This window comes from Dermochelys coriacea, chromosome 13 (assembly GCF_009764565.3).
Source record: "Dermochelys coriacea isolate rDerCor1 chromosome 13, rDerCor1.pri.v4, whole genome shotgun sequence".
NCBI lineage: Eukaryota > Metazoa > Chordata > Testudines > Dermochelyidae > Dermochelys > Dermochelys coriacea.
This window is the reverse complement of record NC_050080.1, coordinates 40,164,242-40,180,033: the sequence shown is the minus strand read 5'-3', so window position 1 is coordinate 40,180,033 and position 15,792 is coordinate 40,164,242. Positions and strand designations below refer to the sequence as shown.

At 47.7% G+C, this 15,792-nt stretch overlaps 2 long non-coding RNA genes and 1 gene segment (V, D, J or C); 2 read left to right on the top strand and 1 right to left on the bottom strand.

The window, feature by feature from the left end:
* The window catches only part of LOC119842056, a 30,621-nt gene extending 21,759 nt beyond the window's left edge, over window positions 1-8,862 (top strand). Inside the window, exon 3 of the long non-coding RNA XR_006275401.1 lies at window positions 8,805-8,862. This is a non-coding gene — a long non-coding RNA (uncharacterized LOC119842056). The remainder of the gene's footprint in view (window positions 1-8,804) is intronic.
* Window positions 197-2,413, bottom strand: LOC122456482. The gene is made up of 2 exons (XR_006275406.1): window positions 1,706-2,413; window positions 197-1,270 (listed from the first exon to the last, which is right to left on the bottom strand). It is a non-coding gene; the product is annotated as an uncharacterized LOC122456482 (long non-coding RNA).
* Window positions 5,703-8,121, top strand: LOC122456480. The segment is given in 2 exon segments: window positions 5,703-5,763; window positions 7,027-8,121. Coding segments are annotated over 2 exon segments (291 nt in total).
* Window positions 8,863-15,792: the final 6,930 nt, after the last annotated feature.

The window sequence follows — 15,792 nt, the reverse complement described above, 5'->3', positions numbered from 1 at the left end:
TTCCCCAATTAGGGCCAGGTTACCTCCAGCCAGCTCTAATTCAGTCCCCTAAATGGGAGCTGGCATGACAGAGGGCTGAATCAGCAACCCTTTGCCCAGCCCCCTGTCACAAATGCTATTTATAAAATTGCTCATGGTGTATTAAAGGCAATTCTTTTAGGGTAGTGAGTAAAGGTTAGATACCGTGAGAGATCCCTTTTAGGTATCTCAGCCTTGGTTTATTATTTTTCACTTATTTACTGGGCAAGAACATCCCCTTCCACTGCAGTAATAGATGGGTGAAAATCTGTGTCCTCTATCAGGCAGGAGGTTTCACTAGGAAATACTTCGCCACACTGTGCACAATTGGCCTGTGGAACTCCTTGCCACAAGCTTTCACCGAGATCAAGAAATTAGCAGGACTGAAAAAAGCCCTGGGCATGTAAATGGATAATGAGAACACCCAGTGTTACCAGAACAAAGATTATAGAATGAACAAGAGCTTTGGAAGAAACCTTCCTTCTTCAGACACAGGCTGAATTCGAAGGGCTGGTCAAGAGACAGGGTTTTGTTCCTCTATTACTATATTGGTTCTAAAATCCTTGTAAATGTATGGGAATGACTTATACTGACAAAAGCATCTTTACTCATCAGAGTAACTGCATACTCGGAAGCGGGTTGTACTCCTTGAGCTCTGTCAGTGTCTAGTGACAGAGGTACAAAAACCATCTGCAAACTGTGTGTAAAGACAGGATGGCCCAATGGTTAGGACACTCGCCTAGACCTGGGGAAACCTTGGTGAAGGTCCCTGTTTTCTCACAGACTTCCCGTGTGAGACCTTGGGAAGCCACTTAGTGCTAGAGTTTCAAAGGCATTTAGGCGCGTAACGCCCGTTGAAATGTGAGGGTGTAGGAGACGTATTGCAAAGGCAGGGCCTTTCCAGGAAGTTTTTGTACAGCGCTGCAGTCAGGTTGTGTCATGGTGCCTCTGATGGCACAGTGATAGGAAGCAGCATCCTCACTTCCCATGGGAGATATAAGCAAGTGGAAGGTTTTTCCTGCTAAATCATGCTCCACAGCAAAGCGTCCCTTGGCAAAATCAGCATCCTGGGACTGGGAGTTATCCCTGTATAGGATGAACTGCAGGGTGTTGTCAGAGAGCTGACGATACCAGTACAAATCAGGATTTGCAGAGGTAGTAGCATAATTGCAAAATACTTTCGCTTGGTTCTCCATCTCCACCGTAAGAGCCAAGGGTGTCTGTGTTATTTGATTGCACAGAACATCTTTGCCTGTGAATATCAAGAAAGAAAACATGAATTACAAGGAACTGTTTAGTTATAAGGAATAAATGCCAGCTTAACACTGCAATGATTTCTGAAGAAGGCAGCCTATTTTGCTGTATTGCTACACCCACTAGAAGGTGTGAACTCATTGATTAAAAAACACACACATGAACTTCTGTGTATAAAGGGTGGCTCGAAAGCTTGTCCCTCTCCTCAACAGAAATTGGGCCAATAAAAGATATTACCTCACCCACCTTGTTTCTCTCTAATGAACTTCTTTGTGAATCAGAGTTCATAGGAAAGAAAGGGTGAGAAATAAACAACTAGGAGGTAAGAAGAAAGAAAGAAAGAAAGAAAGAAAGAAAGAAAGAAAGAAAGAAAGAAAGAAAGAAAGAAAGAAAGAAAGAAAGAAAGAAAGAAAGAAAGAAAAGCAATACTTACATAATAATATCAGTAAAAGTTTAATTAACACACGGGTTTGAGTAATTTTTTCAGCCATCAGTCAGAAGGATGATGCAACCAAAGTGACTCTCAGTGATCCTGAATGCTTCTTAAAGACGACAGTGGATTCAGGAGGACGCTTCACAAAGGAAGTCACAATAGGGGTGTGTGTGCAGTTGCCATGTTTGAGCGTGTGCTGTGAGTGAACTCCGAAACAGCAAATATGGTGATAGGTTAGTTAGGTTAGGGGAAAAGCTCAGAGCAAGAATTTTAGCTGCAGTAAATCAATCAGTCCTTATCAGCGAAGGATGTGGCCTGCAATTCTTTACGCAGTGCTGACATTTATACTAGCAAAGTCACTCTATGTAGGACTGATGTTTCTTGGGGGAAAATAAAATCAAATAATAAGATGTGTCTTGTCTTAGGGTTGGGTTCCTAGCATGAGGTATACATGATAACGTCCTGCTAGTGCAGATGTGACATATGTTGGGGATGTGAAAGGCCCACATGTTGCCCGTATTTTAGGGTTCGGTTTCTGTGGGCCAAGTTCTGCTCTCAGTCTACATTTGTGTAGTGATTCTGGGTCATCTCAATTTTTGGATGCCCAAATTTAGGCACCTTAAAGGGGTTAGAGGCTCAGCACGTTCTGAAAATCAGGCACCTTTTTAGGCATTTTAAGAGGGGCTCCCAAAAAGTGAAGTATCCAAAATCTCCACTCACTTTTGAAAATGTGAACACTAGCCAGGACATCAATGAGTGTGCACAGGGCTGGTTGGGAAGGATGGATTTTCCAAGATTTGAAGTCTTTGAATCAAGACTAAATGTGTTTCTCAAAGTTATGCTGTGTAGCTCACACAGAAGTGAATAGATTGATGCAGAAAATGTGAAGTGAGATTCCATAGCCAATGTATGCAAGAGGTCAGACTAGATTAGCCTCCTGACCTTAAAATCCATGAATCTTTGGAGAACACATGTTTTCTGTGTGTGTCTTTAGACAATAGATCGGTAGTGTTTATTGCAAGTCTTCAAGTGGATGTAAAGGATCTTTCTCATTGTAAGGTCTGCAAAATATACCCAGGTTTATATGTCTTTTAGGGATACCCATGTTTATATCTTTTTGACAGAGATTTTGTGGGACCAATTCTTTTCTCAGTGTCTATGCGATGTTTGTGGCCGTAGCTCCACTGGAGTCAATGGTCCAGATCAGTACGTTATGGAGCTCGGTCTGTTTAAACCAGCTGAGAATCCGGAACAATATTTTTTGCTCTGCCTTCACCGGTGTTCTCGTCTCTGGAGAACCGGAGTGGAGAAAAGAATTTTTTTCTTTTTGACATCTGGTTAACTGTTTTGTACAGGCCAATCGCCCCCTCTGCTGGAGAAACACCGATTTTCCTTTCTCACTCAGACAGCTATGGAAAATAGGTCAGACAGAGACACCCAGACACTCTTCTGTTCACACCACAAGCTACCGCAGAGGTTTTGTTGTTCTGCAGATGACAAATGTTTCCTTAAGCAAAGCAAGCTATTTTTTGTATGAAGAAATGAGACTCCACCCTTGGAAGGAGACAGGATAACTCATGGCCAATTGACGGACTTCAGGGACATATTCACATTGGGAGAGATGCTAAGTCACAGAGTTACTCTTATGACTAACAGTAATGGTGGTCACTAGTCAGAGAGAGATGGCGATGGAAGAGGAAAACAAGTAGTAGGTGCTAGTATATAGGCTTGTTTGAAATAGAACTTTGGGTTTGACTTTTTGATACTTTTATACCTTACACTAATATGTTTGAACAAAGGACAAAGACACTGTGTGTGTTCTTTTTTTTCAGCTTGGAAAGGAGATGACTGGGTGGGGGTGGGGGGATATGATAGAGGTCTAGGAAATCATGAGTGGTGTGGAAAAAGTACATAAGGAAATGTTATTTACTCCTTCTCATAACACAAGAAGTAGGGGTCACCCAATGAAAGTAATAGGCAGCCGATTTAAAACAAACAAAAGGAAGGTTTTAGAGTAGCAGCCGTGTTAATCTGTATTCGCTAAAAGAAAAGGAGTACTTGTGGCATCTTAGAGACTAACAAATTTATTAGAGCATAAGCTTCTGTGAGCTACAGCTCACTTCATCGGATGCATGCAACAAAAGGAAGTATTTCTTCACACAATGCACAGTCAACCCGTGGAACTCCTTGCAGAGGATGTTGTGAAGGCCAAGACTATAACAGGGCTCAAAAAAGAACTAGATAAGTTTATGGAGGACAGGTCCATCAATGGCTATTAGGCAGGATGGGATGAGCAGGGATGGTGTCCCTAGCCCCTGTTTGCCAAAAGCCGGAAATGGGTGACGGGGGATGGATCACTTGATGGTTCCCTGTTCTGTTCATTCCCTCTGGGGCACCTGGCACTGGCCACTTTCGGAAGACAGGATACTGGGCTAGATGGACCTTTGGTCTGACCCAGTCTGGCCATTCTTATATATGTTCTTATGTAAGGGCTGGAGGTTTGAAAGGAGTATCAAGGGATTTTAGATACCCGGCTGTGACTGAATTTTAATGGGTCTTGGGCATCTGTCCATTAAGCACTTTTCAAACTTCCTGCCTGAAGCCAAATCTCCAAAGGCCACGTCCCAGGCTTTAAGCCCAAGAATCTGGGGGTGAGGGTGGGGGAGAAGGAAGACAGATCGGAGAAAGGAAAATTCTGAAATGCAAAATGATTTGCCTGCCTTGACAGATATAAAAACATGGGATGATATGTACTGTGTTATTCAGCGGCAATATCTGACACCAACCTGTTGTGTTAACGCAGAGGTCAGCAGCAGTCATGCTGTAACTAGGTTGTCTTTGGTTGTGGCCTGGTGCATCTTGTCAGGTGAGCAGTGAGGTGCAGCTTCTTGTAAGGTTGGGGTTTTTCCATCTCCCCAAGGGGTTGATGATGTCAGTGGGTCTATACTTTTCTGCTTACACCAAACTCTGACAGGTTTATTTTGTAACAGCCCACATCCAAGGTGCCTTGCACCTTCCTCTGAAGGGTCTGTTGGAGATTAGCTGGCTCACTGGTGTGATGGATAGGCCAGTTTCTCCATTGGTATTTCTTTAACAGGCTCTGTGGCCGCGGTCCCTTTAACCCAGCCAAGTTCTTCCTGTGCAGAGCCAGGGAGTTCCATTACTCTGGACTGTGTCGTGTCTGGCTATAACATGAATAAGCACCATCTCCACTGGGTCCGTCAGGCTCCTGGGAAAGGTCTGGTCTGGGTTACAGCCTTCAGAACAGGTTACGCCACCATTACCGCTAATGAATTCAAAGGACGGGTAACCCCATCCACCAGCGGATCCACTGCCAGGCTAAAGATAGACGGACTGACAGCTGCAGACACGGCCACCTACTACTGTGCACGAGAAACACAGTGCTGGCTCCCCAGCTTCTTCTCCTACAGTAACCTTTAGGGCAAGGGGCTCCTCTCACTGAGCACATCTCTCGCTGCAGGAAATTCAGCCCTCTGCCAAAGCCTGCACATTACGAGAGTCCCAGTGCAGCCCTCAAAATAAGACCCTGGGGTTAAATAGGCCATAGGATGAGCCCCCGGCACAGGGGTGAACTTCACCCTCAAAAAATGAATCTTGTGGCCTTACCGTAACATTCTGCCTAAGGAGGCACCGTGATCTATTGGCTAGAGCACTGTGCTAGGGGTCAGGCTAGCTGAGTTCTGACCCATTGCTCTGTGGTGTGGCCTGAGGTAATTCATGTCTAACTTCTGTGGCAAGGTCAGGCAAGATGGCTGCAAGAAAGTTGTAAAAAGCAGGTATATTAGCCCCACCTTAAACAAGTCCCTGTTTCCCTGGTAACCAAACAAGGTCTACCCCAGGTTAATTAAGACATCTGGAGGCAATCAAGAACCTGCTAGAACCAGTTGAGACAGTTAGCTTGATTGGGACACCTGGAGGCAATGAAGGACGGGCTGGAACTGGTTAAAAAGCCTCATTTCGGGCAGTTCAGTAGCATGCCAGAAGTGGTGAGAAGAGGCGATGTTGCTGGAGAGCAGGAACTGTAGTAACATTGTTAGGTACCAGGCGGGAACGGTGCAGGTACAGAGGGGGAACAGCCTCTTTGGGCCCTGGAGGTCCAAGGGAGGTAAACCCCTGCTCGAGGGCAGGGCTAGATTATCTCTTATGGGGGCCTGGAGCTATTCGATTTTGTGGGGCCCCCTAAGCTCTGGGGTAGGGCAAAAAACGAGGGGTTCAGTGCGGGTGGGGGCTGTGGGTTGAGACAGGAGGGTAGGTGCGGGAGGAGGTGAGGGCTCTGACTGGGGGTGCGGGCTCTGGGATGAGGTGTTTGGGGTGCAGGAGGAGGCTCCAGGAACAGGCAGTAAGGACGCATCGCTTCCAGGTGTCTTGTAGGAAGTCCAGGACACATGCTAAGGCTGCTGGCAGGGACTCTTCTTCCGTTCTGTTTTCACAGAGTCCCGTGCTCCGGCTGGAGGTTCTGGTCTCTTCTCTACTACATCAGGTCACCCCCCGACCTTCACCGCTTCACACCCAGCCCCACACCTGGCCGACGCCGCTCGCCGAATTCTTTATTTATTCTCTATTCTTTAAAACCTCTTTATTTCCGATCCGCTCCTCTGAATATATAAAGCTGCCAGGTCCGACTCCCTACTTAACCACTGACTCGGGCATCTCAGCCAAAGGCCCCGCATCCGGCTCGGGGCTGCGCTCTCGTCCCACCACCATGCTGGGTCCGCTGAGAGTCTGCGGTTTCCTGGTTGGACTCGTGTGGGTTTGTCTGTTCACGCGTTGATTTGAAGTATAGCTGGAGTTCATGAGATAAAGGGCCCCCCCGCCGCGAAGTTCCAAAATTACCCTGCAACACTCAAAGTCAATAGTGCTTGTGCTCCCAGATGCAAGGGCTTGAGAAAATCCCCTGCACAAGTCATCCTGCGTGGAAAGACTGAGAGCCGGGGAGTCACGCGAGGGGCTTATTAGACCAATATCTATCCAGAGACCGATGCGTCTCTTTCCCTCTATTTCAGAGTAGCAGCCGTGTTAGTCTGTATTCGCAAAAAGAAAAGGAGTACTTGTGGCACCTTAGAGACTAACACATTTATTAGAGCATAAGCTTTCGTGAGCTACAGCTCACTTCATCGGATGCATTTGGTGGAAAAAACAGAGGTGAGCTGTAGCTCACGAAAGCTTATGCTCTAATAAATTTGTTAGTCTCTAAGGTGCCACAAGTCCTCCTTTTCTTTTTTCCCTCTATTGTGTCTATCTCGCTAACTTAATTGCTCTTTTTAAACATTACTTTTAACAGCCCGCTTGTTTCTCTCCAGGGGCCCGGGCACAGGTGGTTCTGAGCCAGTCCAGCCCGGAGATTGTACCGTGAGCGGCTTTGCTCTCAGCAGCCACGGGATGAACTGGGACCGACAGGCTCTGGGGAAGGGGCTGGAGTGGCTGATCTACTATTTTACAGCGTCTGACAACAGCTACTCCCCGGCAGTCCAGGGGCGATTCACACCCTCCAAGGACAGCTCCAGCTTCTACCTACCCAGGAGCAGCCTGAAGCCCGAGGACACCGCGGTGTAGCCCTGGGCGAGAGACCCAGTGAGGGGAAGCCGGTCTGGGCCCCGACGCAAACCTCCCCTGGTGCTCGCTTAACAAAAAGAAGCCCCCAGCAAGTGGCGCTCCGGAGCTCCCCGCCGCGAGGGGCCCCTGGCCGCAAACACGCTCCGACCTGGGCCGGCTGGTCTCCCGCCTTTGTCCCCTCTCCCGGCATCCCCAAGACCGACAGTCGCAGAACAAACGCCGGCCAAAGGAGACGGGTTGTGTCTCCTGCGGCCTGTCTCCCCTTCCCAGCCTGCCAGCGAGGCAAAGGAAAACACTTAAGCACTAACTAGGAGGTGTATTTTACTTGCTCCTCTCAGGCATGAGGAACCAGCTCCTCCTACTGCTCCAAGTGAAGTCAATTATTAGTTTATTATTGGTATATGGCCGCTAGGAACCAGAGTCATGGAGCGGAGCTCTATTGTGCAAGGCGCTGCACAAACACAGATCAAACAGTCAGAGCCTCAGGCAGCTTAGGAACTCAATGTAAGACAACAGAGGGGGGGGAGGGGAGAGAAGAACCAATGTGACAATATTGACCAGCATTATGGGTAGTGACTTCAGCAAAAGAGCCGCCTACCAGTCATCAAGTATCTTTCTAGGCTTCAAAGCTCTCCTAAAATCCTCCTTTGCCAAGAAGAGAAATACTGAGGTAGCTTTGCCCATGTTTCCCCTTCCCCCGCTCCTAAGGCGAGGGGCAACCGGGGGGGGGGGAAAGCGCAATTGTACCTGTTTAAAAGGTTGTGAGGGCCCGCAGCGTCTAACAGTCTCTAACTAACGGGCATACCCACAAGTCTTGTAGTCAGAGCTGAAAGACAAACAGCTGCCAAATGCAGGTGCTTGACAAAATCCACTATTGCCACGCGATTCATTTAATCTAGAACAGGTGTTTTAAAGCTGCCTCACCGCGGTCTCTCTGCATCTCACATTCATTAGCGAATCTTAAAGTAGAGAAATAAAATTCCCATTGGACAAACGGGGAAACAGTTTCAATGACCTGAGAGCCTAAATCCAATTTTTAGAAGTGGCTTAAATCTCTCATCCTAAATGCCAGAGACAGTGATTAGGATTTAGGTTCCAAAATAATGTAATTACCCCAAACCCGACACCCTGAGTCTCCTTTGATTTCAGGGGCATTTAGGTTAGGGCGCTACACCTCCCCTTCCCCCTCCCTCGTCCTTCTCTCAGAACCGGAGGGCAACTAATGAGATCACCCAGGGAAGGCGTTCGCCTGTTTTATGAGGAGCGGGGCATGCAAATCAGGCTGACAGTTTCCTGTTTAAATCTGCCCCGCTGCACCCGGAGACACAATCCGCAGCCCCCTGGGTCGGTGCAGTCACCAGCCAGTCCGCTGAGTACTTTCCCCTCCAGCACCCGGGAAAATGGGGCTTTGGCTCCAGTTAGTGTTCCTCGCAGCAGCGTTGGAAGGTAATTTCAGCCCCTCACACCATTGGCATGGCAGGGGAACAGTCTATTAATTGCTCTTACAATGTGTTTCTATTCCCAGGTGCCCGGTCCCAGGTGCAGCTGGTGGAGTCCGGAGGGGATGTGAAAAAGCCTGGAGACTCTCTCCGTCTCACCTGCAAAGCCTCCGGGTTCAAAGTTGGGGACTACGGGATGTACTGGGTCCGGCAGGCTCCCGGGAAGGGGCTGGAGTGGGTGTCAAGCATTTATTGGAGTGTATGGAACCGCTATTATTACGCAGACTCAGTGAAAGGCCGATTCACCATCTCCAGGGACGATTCCAACAACCTGCTACATTTGGACATGACCGGCCTGAGGGCCGAGGACACCGCCCGGTATCACTGTGCGAGACACAGCGCGGGGAAGCCGGGCTGGGCTCCGACAAAAACCGGCCCAAGGACAAACTCTGAGCTGGGGCAGCTGCAGTTCGGTGTCTCGCAGCGGAGAGAGCAGGGACCACGATAACTCCTGTCCTCAGCGTCCTTTCTGTGACTCGCCCAGACACAGGTGCGCAGAGACTAACCGCAGTGTTAGAAGAGACGAGCCCACAACTCTCCGTCCCCCCGCCGTGACCCTCACTCCGCTCCCCCCACCCCATAGCCCAGGCTGAGAGAACCGAGAGGAAAGTGTATGAGCGCACGGTGTTTTAAACCCCTCCCCAACAGCCAGGCTGATGGTTCCCAGCCTGCCCTAGAGACACAGACACCTCAGTCCTATTATAACCCCTCGGGAGCTTTGGAAAATCTCAGTCCGGGCAGACAGGTTTGAATTCTACAAGGAGCTTAGGAGCGCTACACAGCCAGCTGCCAGGGGCTTTCAATACGTGTTCAGGGCTCGATCCACAAAGTGAATTCAGCACCTAACTGCCGCCTTATGTGCCTAAATCGGGCATCCCACCGAGACTCTCAAAGCCCGCACCGTGTAGGCACCGAAATCCCCTAGGTGCCTAGCTGGTAATATGTACTGGGCCTGAAGGAACAAGAAAGCGACTCACTCTTCGGTCCAGAGATTAGGACACTCAGGAGACTCAAGTCCCTGCTCCAATGAGCCTTAATTACTTACAGCAAATGCAACAGCCAAGTCCCCTTGTGAGCTGATCCCTTAATGTATCAATTCCTAGCCACCCACCCCTGAAAATTCCATCTTGAATAACTTCATTCACACCTCAGAAAACATACAGGGTGGGAAAAGAAATAGAGAGCAGCAGGCAAGGACAAAAATAAAACTGAGTTTCCTATTATCACTTGCAGTGACCATTCCAGACAGAAGTAGGGGACAGTGATACCCTTATGTTGACTGGCACCTTACACTGTGAATAACCCTTCTGGCAGAAGCAAATACTAGCTGGTGTTTAGGTATTTTTAGATGATTCAGTAACATGGGACACATCTTCTCCTGGCTTTATATACCCCTTGGCGCTACACAGAGATCCAGTGAGCTGCTATCTCTCGACCTTAATGATCCTTCAATATCCCAACCTCACCTCTCAGGGCTTGGCCACACTGGCAAGTTTTGTCACCAAAAACTGCATTTTGGCGACAGCACAGCAATAGCGTACACACTGCAATGGGACTTTTGTCAGAAAAAAACATCCAGTTTTGCGACAAAAAACTTCCACCCCTGCAAGAGACATTTGTCTTTTCCCCTCCCTTTATTGTCAACAAACAGCAACTGTAGACACCATGCTTTTTATTTTATTTTATTGGCCTCCAGAAAGTGTCCCACAATTCTCATGCTGCTGCTCTGATCAGCGGTTTGAACTCTGCTGCCCTGCAGCCAACCCACTCCTCCCCCCTGCAAGCCCCGGGAATTTTAAATTTCATTTCCTGCTTGCTGGCTTCCCAGGTGAGCATGGCTGGCTATCGCACCCAACTCACTCCCACTTGGAACACTGCGGAGCTATTGGATCTGATCACTATATGGGAAGTGGAGTCAGTTCCGTCTCAGCTTCGATTGACCCATGGGAATCAGGACACACATGGGCAAATTTCTTGAGGCTTGTGCGAAAAGGGCTATGATCGGGACACACAGCAGTGCAGAGCGAAGATAAAGGAGCTGAGGCAGGTGTACCATAAGGCGAGGGAGGCAAACCATCAGTCTGGTGGTGCATTTAAGACCTGCCACTTCTATAAAGAACTGAATGCTATCCTCAATGGTGACCCCACTTCCATTGCTGATTGCCCTGTGGAAAGAGGGGTTATTTAGAGGCTGAAATTCTGGATGAAGAAGTGGAGATAGAAGAGGATGTGGTGCTCCCAGCGGGGTTGCCCAGTGGTGCATGCAGCTAGGAACTTTTCCCCATTCCAGAAGTGCTCAGCAAGGAGCAGGAAGCAGATTAGATGCCAGATAAATTGCTGTGGCTTGTGTAGGGAACCAAAAAGTGGGAGGCAAGTTGTATTTTATGTGAGCTGGACATTGGCCTGTGCAGATAATCTGCAGGGCCAAGCAGGGTGTCGATGGATATTGAGACCTGCAGGGAATCCTCTAGAGAGAGGCCCTGGAAATTTCCAAGAGGTACTTGTTAATCTTCTGCCACAGATTCCAAGGGATTGCAGTCTTGTTAGTTCCCCCATTGTAGGAAACTGTCCCCTGCAAATTTAGTAATCACTGGAGCTGGGACCAAAGCATCACATAGCTGAGCTGCAGATAGACCGGGGTGAAAACCAAAAGCATGCAGTAGTTGTGCCCTGGTTTCCCTGCAGCAGCAAGATGTCAGCCAGCAGGTTGGCCACCTGTGAAAAAGTGTGTGATAATTTTAGAATGAGTTCCTTGCAAAGCTGCCCTGCAAGCTGTGCCTATTTTGACCATATGCACAACTGCCCTCCCTCCATTCCCGACACTCACCATGATGGGGGTGCTCACAGACCTGTGTGCCTGTCTAGAGTCAGTGAGAAAGTGATAGCTACTAGTTGCAAAAGGCCCTTGTTACTGAAATGTTTCATTTGTTTGCTGGAATGTAACAGTCCCTCTTCTGTGAATTGTCCACAGCAGCCAAGACCTTGAGGAACACACCATGCACCCCTGCTGACAGCTTCGGCAGATAAGGAAGAAGGCCAGACTCACCAAGGAAGACATGTTCCTGGAGGTACTACAGCGCGATAAGAGGCAGGCGAGGGACAGAAGAGAGAATGCACTAGGCAAGCGACAGAGCAGATGATGCAAGTGATGGAGGATCAGAGAAAGATTCTCAAGTCTTTGATCCAGCTGCAGACTGAGCAGATCCATGGTCGACTTCCATGGCAGCACTTGCATATGCACAAGTCTTTGCCAACCCCACCGCACTCTATCCCCACACATTCCTCTTCAATCCACAGCCCTCCTGGGTTTCCTCATCACTCCACCGCCTCTCACAGCTTGGACAATGATAGCTGGAGCTACACACACTTGGGAGGTTTTACCCTTTTTAACAATAAATAAAGGCTAAGGTATTTAATGGTACAGCATTTTTATTCTGTGTTCTTCAAAAGCTGATAGCAATCAGTTCACTCTCGGGAGCAGGTTTCTAAAGCATTTTGTTGCATGGATCTTGGGCCCCAAAATTCCACATGGATGCACCAGGGAAGCAACGCCAAAGCAGACATGTGTTAGTGCCCCTCATTGTCAAAGTGGTTCCTCAAAGCCTCTCTGATGCTAATAGCAGCCCTCTGGGCTCCTCTGACAGCCCTAGCATCTGGCTGTTCAAACTGTGCAGCCAAGCGCTTTGCCTCAGTGCTCCACACCTGAGCAAACCTTTCACCCTTAGATTCACACAGATTACGCAAAGTGCAGTCCATGGCTATGACCACGGGAATATTATCCTCGGTAAGGTCTAGCCTGCCCATGAGACACCTCCAGTGAGCTTTCAAACAGCCAAAGGCACATTCGACTACCATGTGGCACCCGCTCAGCCTGTTGTTAAAATGCTCTGTCCTGCTGTCCAGGTGCCCTGTGTAACGTTTCATATGCCAGGGTTGTAAGGGGTAAGCCAGGTCTCCCAGGATTACTATGGGCATTTCCACATCCCCCACTGTGATGGTCTGGAAAGAAATTCCCCACCTGCAGCTTTCTGTACAGGCCACTGTTCCTGAAGATGCATGTGTCATGCACCTTTCCAGACCAGCCTGCATTGATTTCCATGAAACGCCCCCAGTGATCCACTGTTGCCTGAAACATCGTGGAGAAGTATCCTTTCCTATTGATGTATTCTGAGGCAAGATGGTCTGGTGCTCAAATTGGAATGTGTGTGCCATCAATCGCCCTGCCACAGTTAGAGAAACCCACCTCTGCAAAGCCAGCTGCTATTTTATGCATATTTCCCAGAGTCACAGTGCTCCGCAGCAGGATGTGATTTATTGCCCTGCACACTTGGAGTAATGCAGCCCTAACAGTGGACTTTCCCACTCAAATTGATTTGCAACTGACAGCAGTCTGGATTCGCCAGCTTCTATACAGCGATTGCAACATGCTTCTCTACCGAAAGGGCAGCTCTCAGCCTGCTGTCCTTGTGCCACAGGTCAGGGGCCAGCTCAGCACATAGCTCCAGGAAGGTGCTTTATACACCCTAAAGTTCTGTACCCACTGGTCTTCATCCCACACCTGCATGACAATGCAATCCCACCAATCAGTACTTGTTTCCCCTAGCCCAAAAAGCGATGGTCTACCGTATGCAACTGCTCTGTGAATGCCACTGATAAGTCGCTGCTGTCCATATCACACTTGGGTGCCTGCAATTCGTGCTCTGTCAGTAACTTTTGAGTAACACTGCTGCCATGCGTGATGTCCTCACGAAGCTAACAGTGCATAGGAGAGAAGTGCGGGATCCGTCCTCTCTCACTGCAGATGCTGGTGTGCACTACAAAGACTGACAGTTGTAAAAACAGCACGAAAGGAAGCCTGAAACCCTTGGAGGCAAAGTGGTGCATGATGGGACATTTTGCATGTCCCAGGATGCACTGCACTCTGTTTCCGCCTTCCCACAACACCTAGCAACAGATGATGTCACCAGGCAGTGTGGGATACATACCCACAGTGCATTGCTCACACTGCTGACAACAGTGCCCCAAATGTGGACATGATCTGTTGACACGATCTGTTGACACAGAGAGCAAATGTAGACTTGATTTGGCGACTTTGCTTTTGTCAATTTTTTCATGTCAACGTTAGTTTCATGGACAAAACTTGCCAGTGTAGACAAGCCCTCATATTTCACAAACCCATCTCTGCAAAGGGTCGCCCACACTTAAAGGAAACGGAGCCTGCCATCTGAGCACACTACCTCGCACTTGTGAGATAACACTCACTGCCTGACTGAGCAGCGTCCCTTGCCATGGAGCACCCCGGCCTACGACTTTCACAACAATAGAGGGGATCCTGACCCCCAAATTCCCACTGATTTTAAGGTGCTGGTAGAATAATAATAACTAATAATTCTGTCTTCTAGTCCAGCATTGCTAGAAAGAGATGAATGTATTGTCTCAATTTTTCAAGAAGAAAAAGTTTTCAAACATTAATAGTAATTACCTAGTTCTTCTATTGGGGTTTTCATTTCTACATCTCAAAGCCCTGATGACAAAGGAAGGTCAATGTGATTTTCCCTATTCTATAGCCATACAAATCGAGGCACAGGGAGTGAAAGTTTCTTGCCGTAGGTCACCCATCATATTAGTATTAAAGCTAGAAATAAAATCTCCGGATTCTCAAGTACCAGGCTAATGTCCCCCCCACAACATCACACTGCTCCCAGGATCTCTCAAGAGCAGAGGGACAAGCAGACAGAATTGAGTTGAAGGAGAAAAATCTATAAGGAATTTTGTCTCTAAAAAGCAACTCAGATAATTGTAGAGATCACTGCAGCAATTATTCTGTGAGTGGAGTTCTTCCCCTTAACCCAGATAACCCTTTCCCACTACACCCACCTCCGGGAGGCTGCATTTGCTGAGGACTCTGATCCAAGAGGTGTCTTATAAACAGTAGTGCAAGTAGGATGGTACTCTCCAGTATGTAGTACCGGCAAGAGATTTTTTTTTTAGCAGGTACGGGGTACTGGAAAGACTTGGGGCTAGCCCCCCTACTCCAGAGCGGTGGGGTGGGGCTGTGCTCTGCTTCTTAAAGGAGAAGAAGATGGCTAGGGAGGGCATTCATTCTTTATATGGCTTTAACAGCACAATGCATATATTAACAAACTTAAACAAAGCCTTTAAGTTTGTTAATATATACATTGTGCTGTTAAAGTGGTCAGGAATCCTCAAGCAGGGGGACGGGGACAGAAGGCGTTTAAACAGTGTTTTTGATTCTATTTCTCCCCATTCGTCTGAATTATCCATGACATCCATACTGCATCACATCAAGTCCAAATCATTAGAAGAATGCCTCTGCTTGCACTGACCAGCGGATGTTTGGATTCTGATGTCAGCCCAGTTCTGCAGCCTGATGGGAATCAGGTGTTGGCCCCAGTGTACCTAGAATTCTTCTTTGCAGCCAAACTAGTCTAACATGCATTTTGTTAACTGGAACTGGAGCAGGAAAACAAAGAAAACAAAAGCCTAATTTTCCAGCTTTGTGGGTGGGAGAGCTAGAAGCGAAGATTATAATGCTGGACACTGATGACCTTAAACCAGCTGCCTCAGGAATCTGAAAAGATCTTTGCTGAAAATAAATTCCTCATCTTAACAACAGAGCTAAGACATATCACACATCTGCCCACCTTTATTCGAATGAAGCTCCTTCCGATCTGACAGTTCAGGCATTGTCAGTTTCATCTAGAACAATTTACAAACTTGGAACCTAATTCTGTAAATCCTTAATCATTTGATCAATCCCATTGAAGACAATGGGACTATTTGCATGTCTACAGACCACTTTTATGGTAAGAGTTTCATGAATCTGTTCTATAAAGGAAGTTGAATCTCCCATTTAAATGCAATGTTAGGGTACAATACCATAATGCAGTTTAGGATACAGTTCCACTTTGTCATTTAATAAGTCAGACATATGCTGAAATGGCTCCTCACCCAACTCGCATATTCCATATAAACAGACTGAAATACTACATA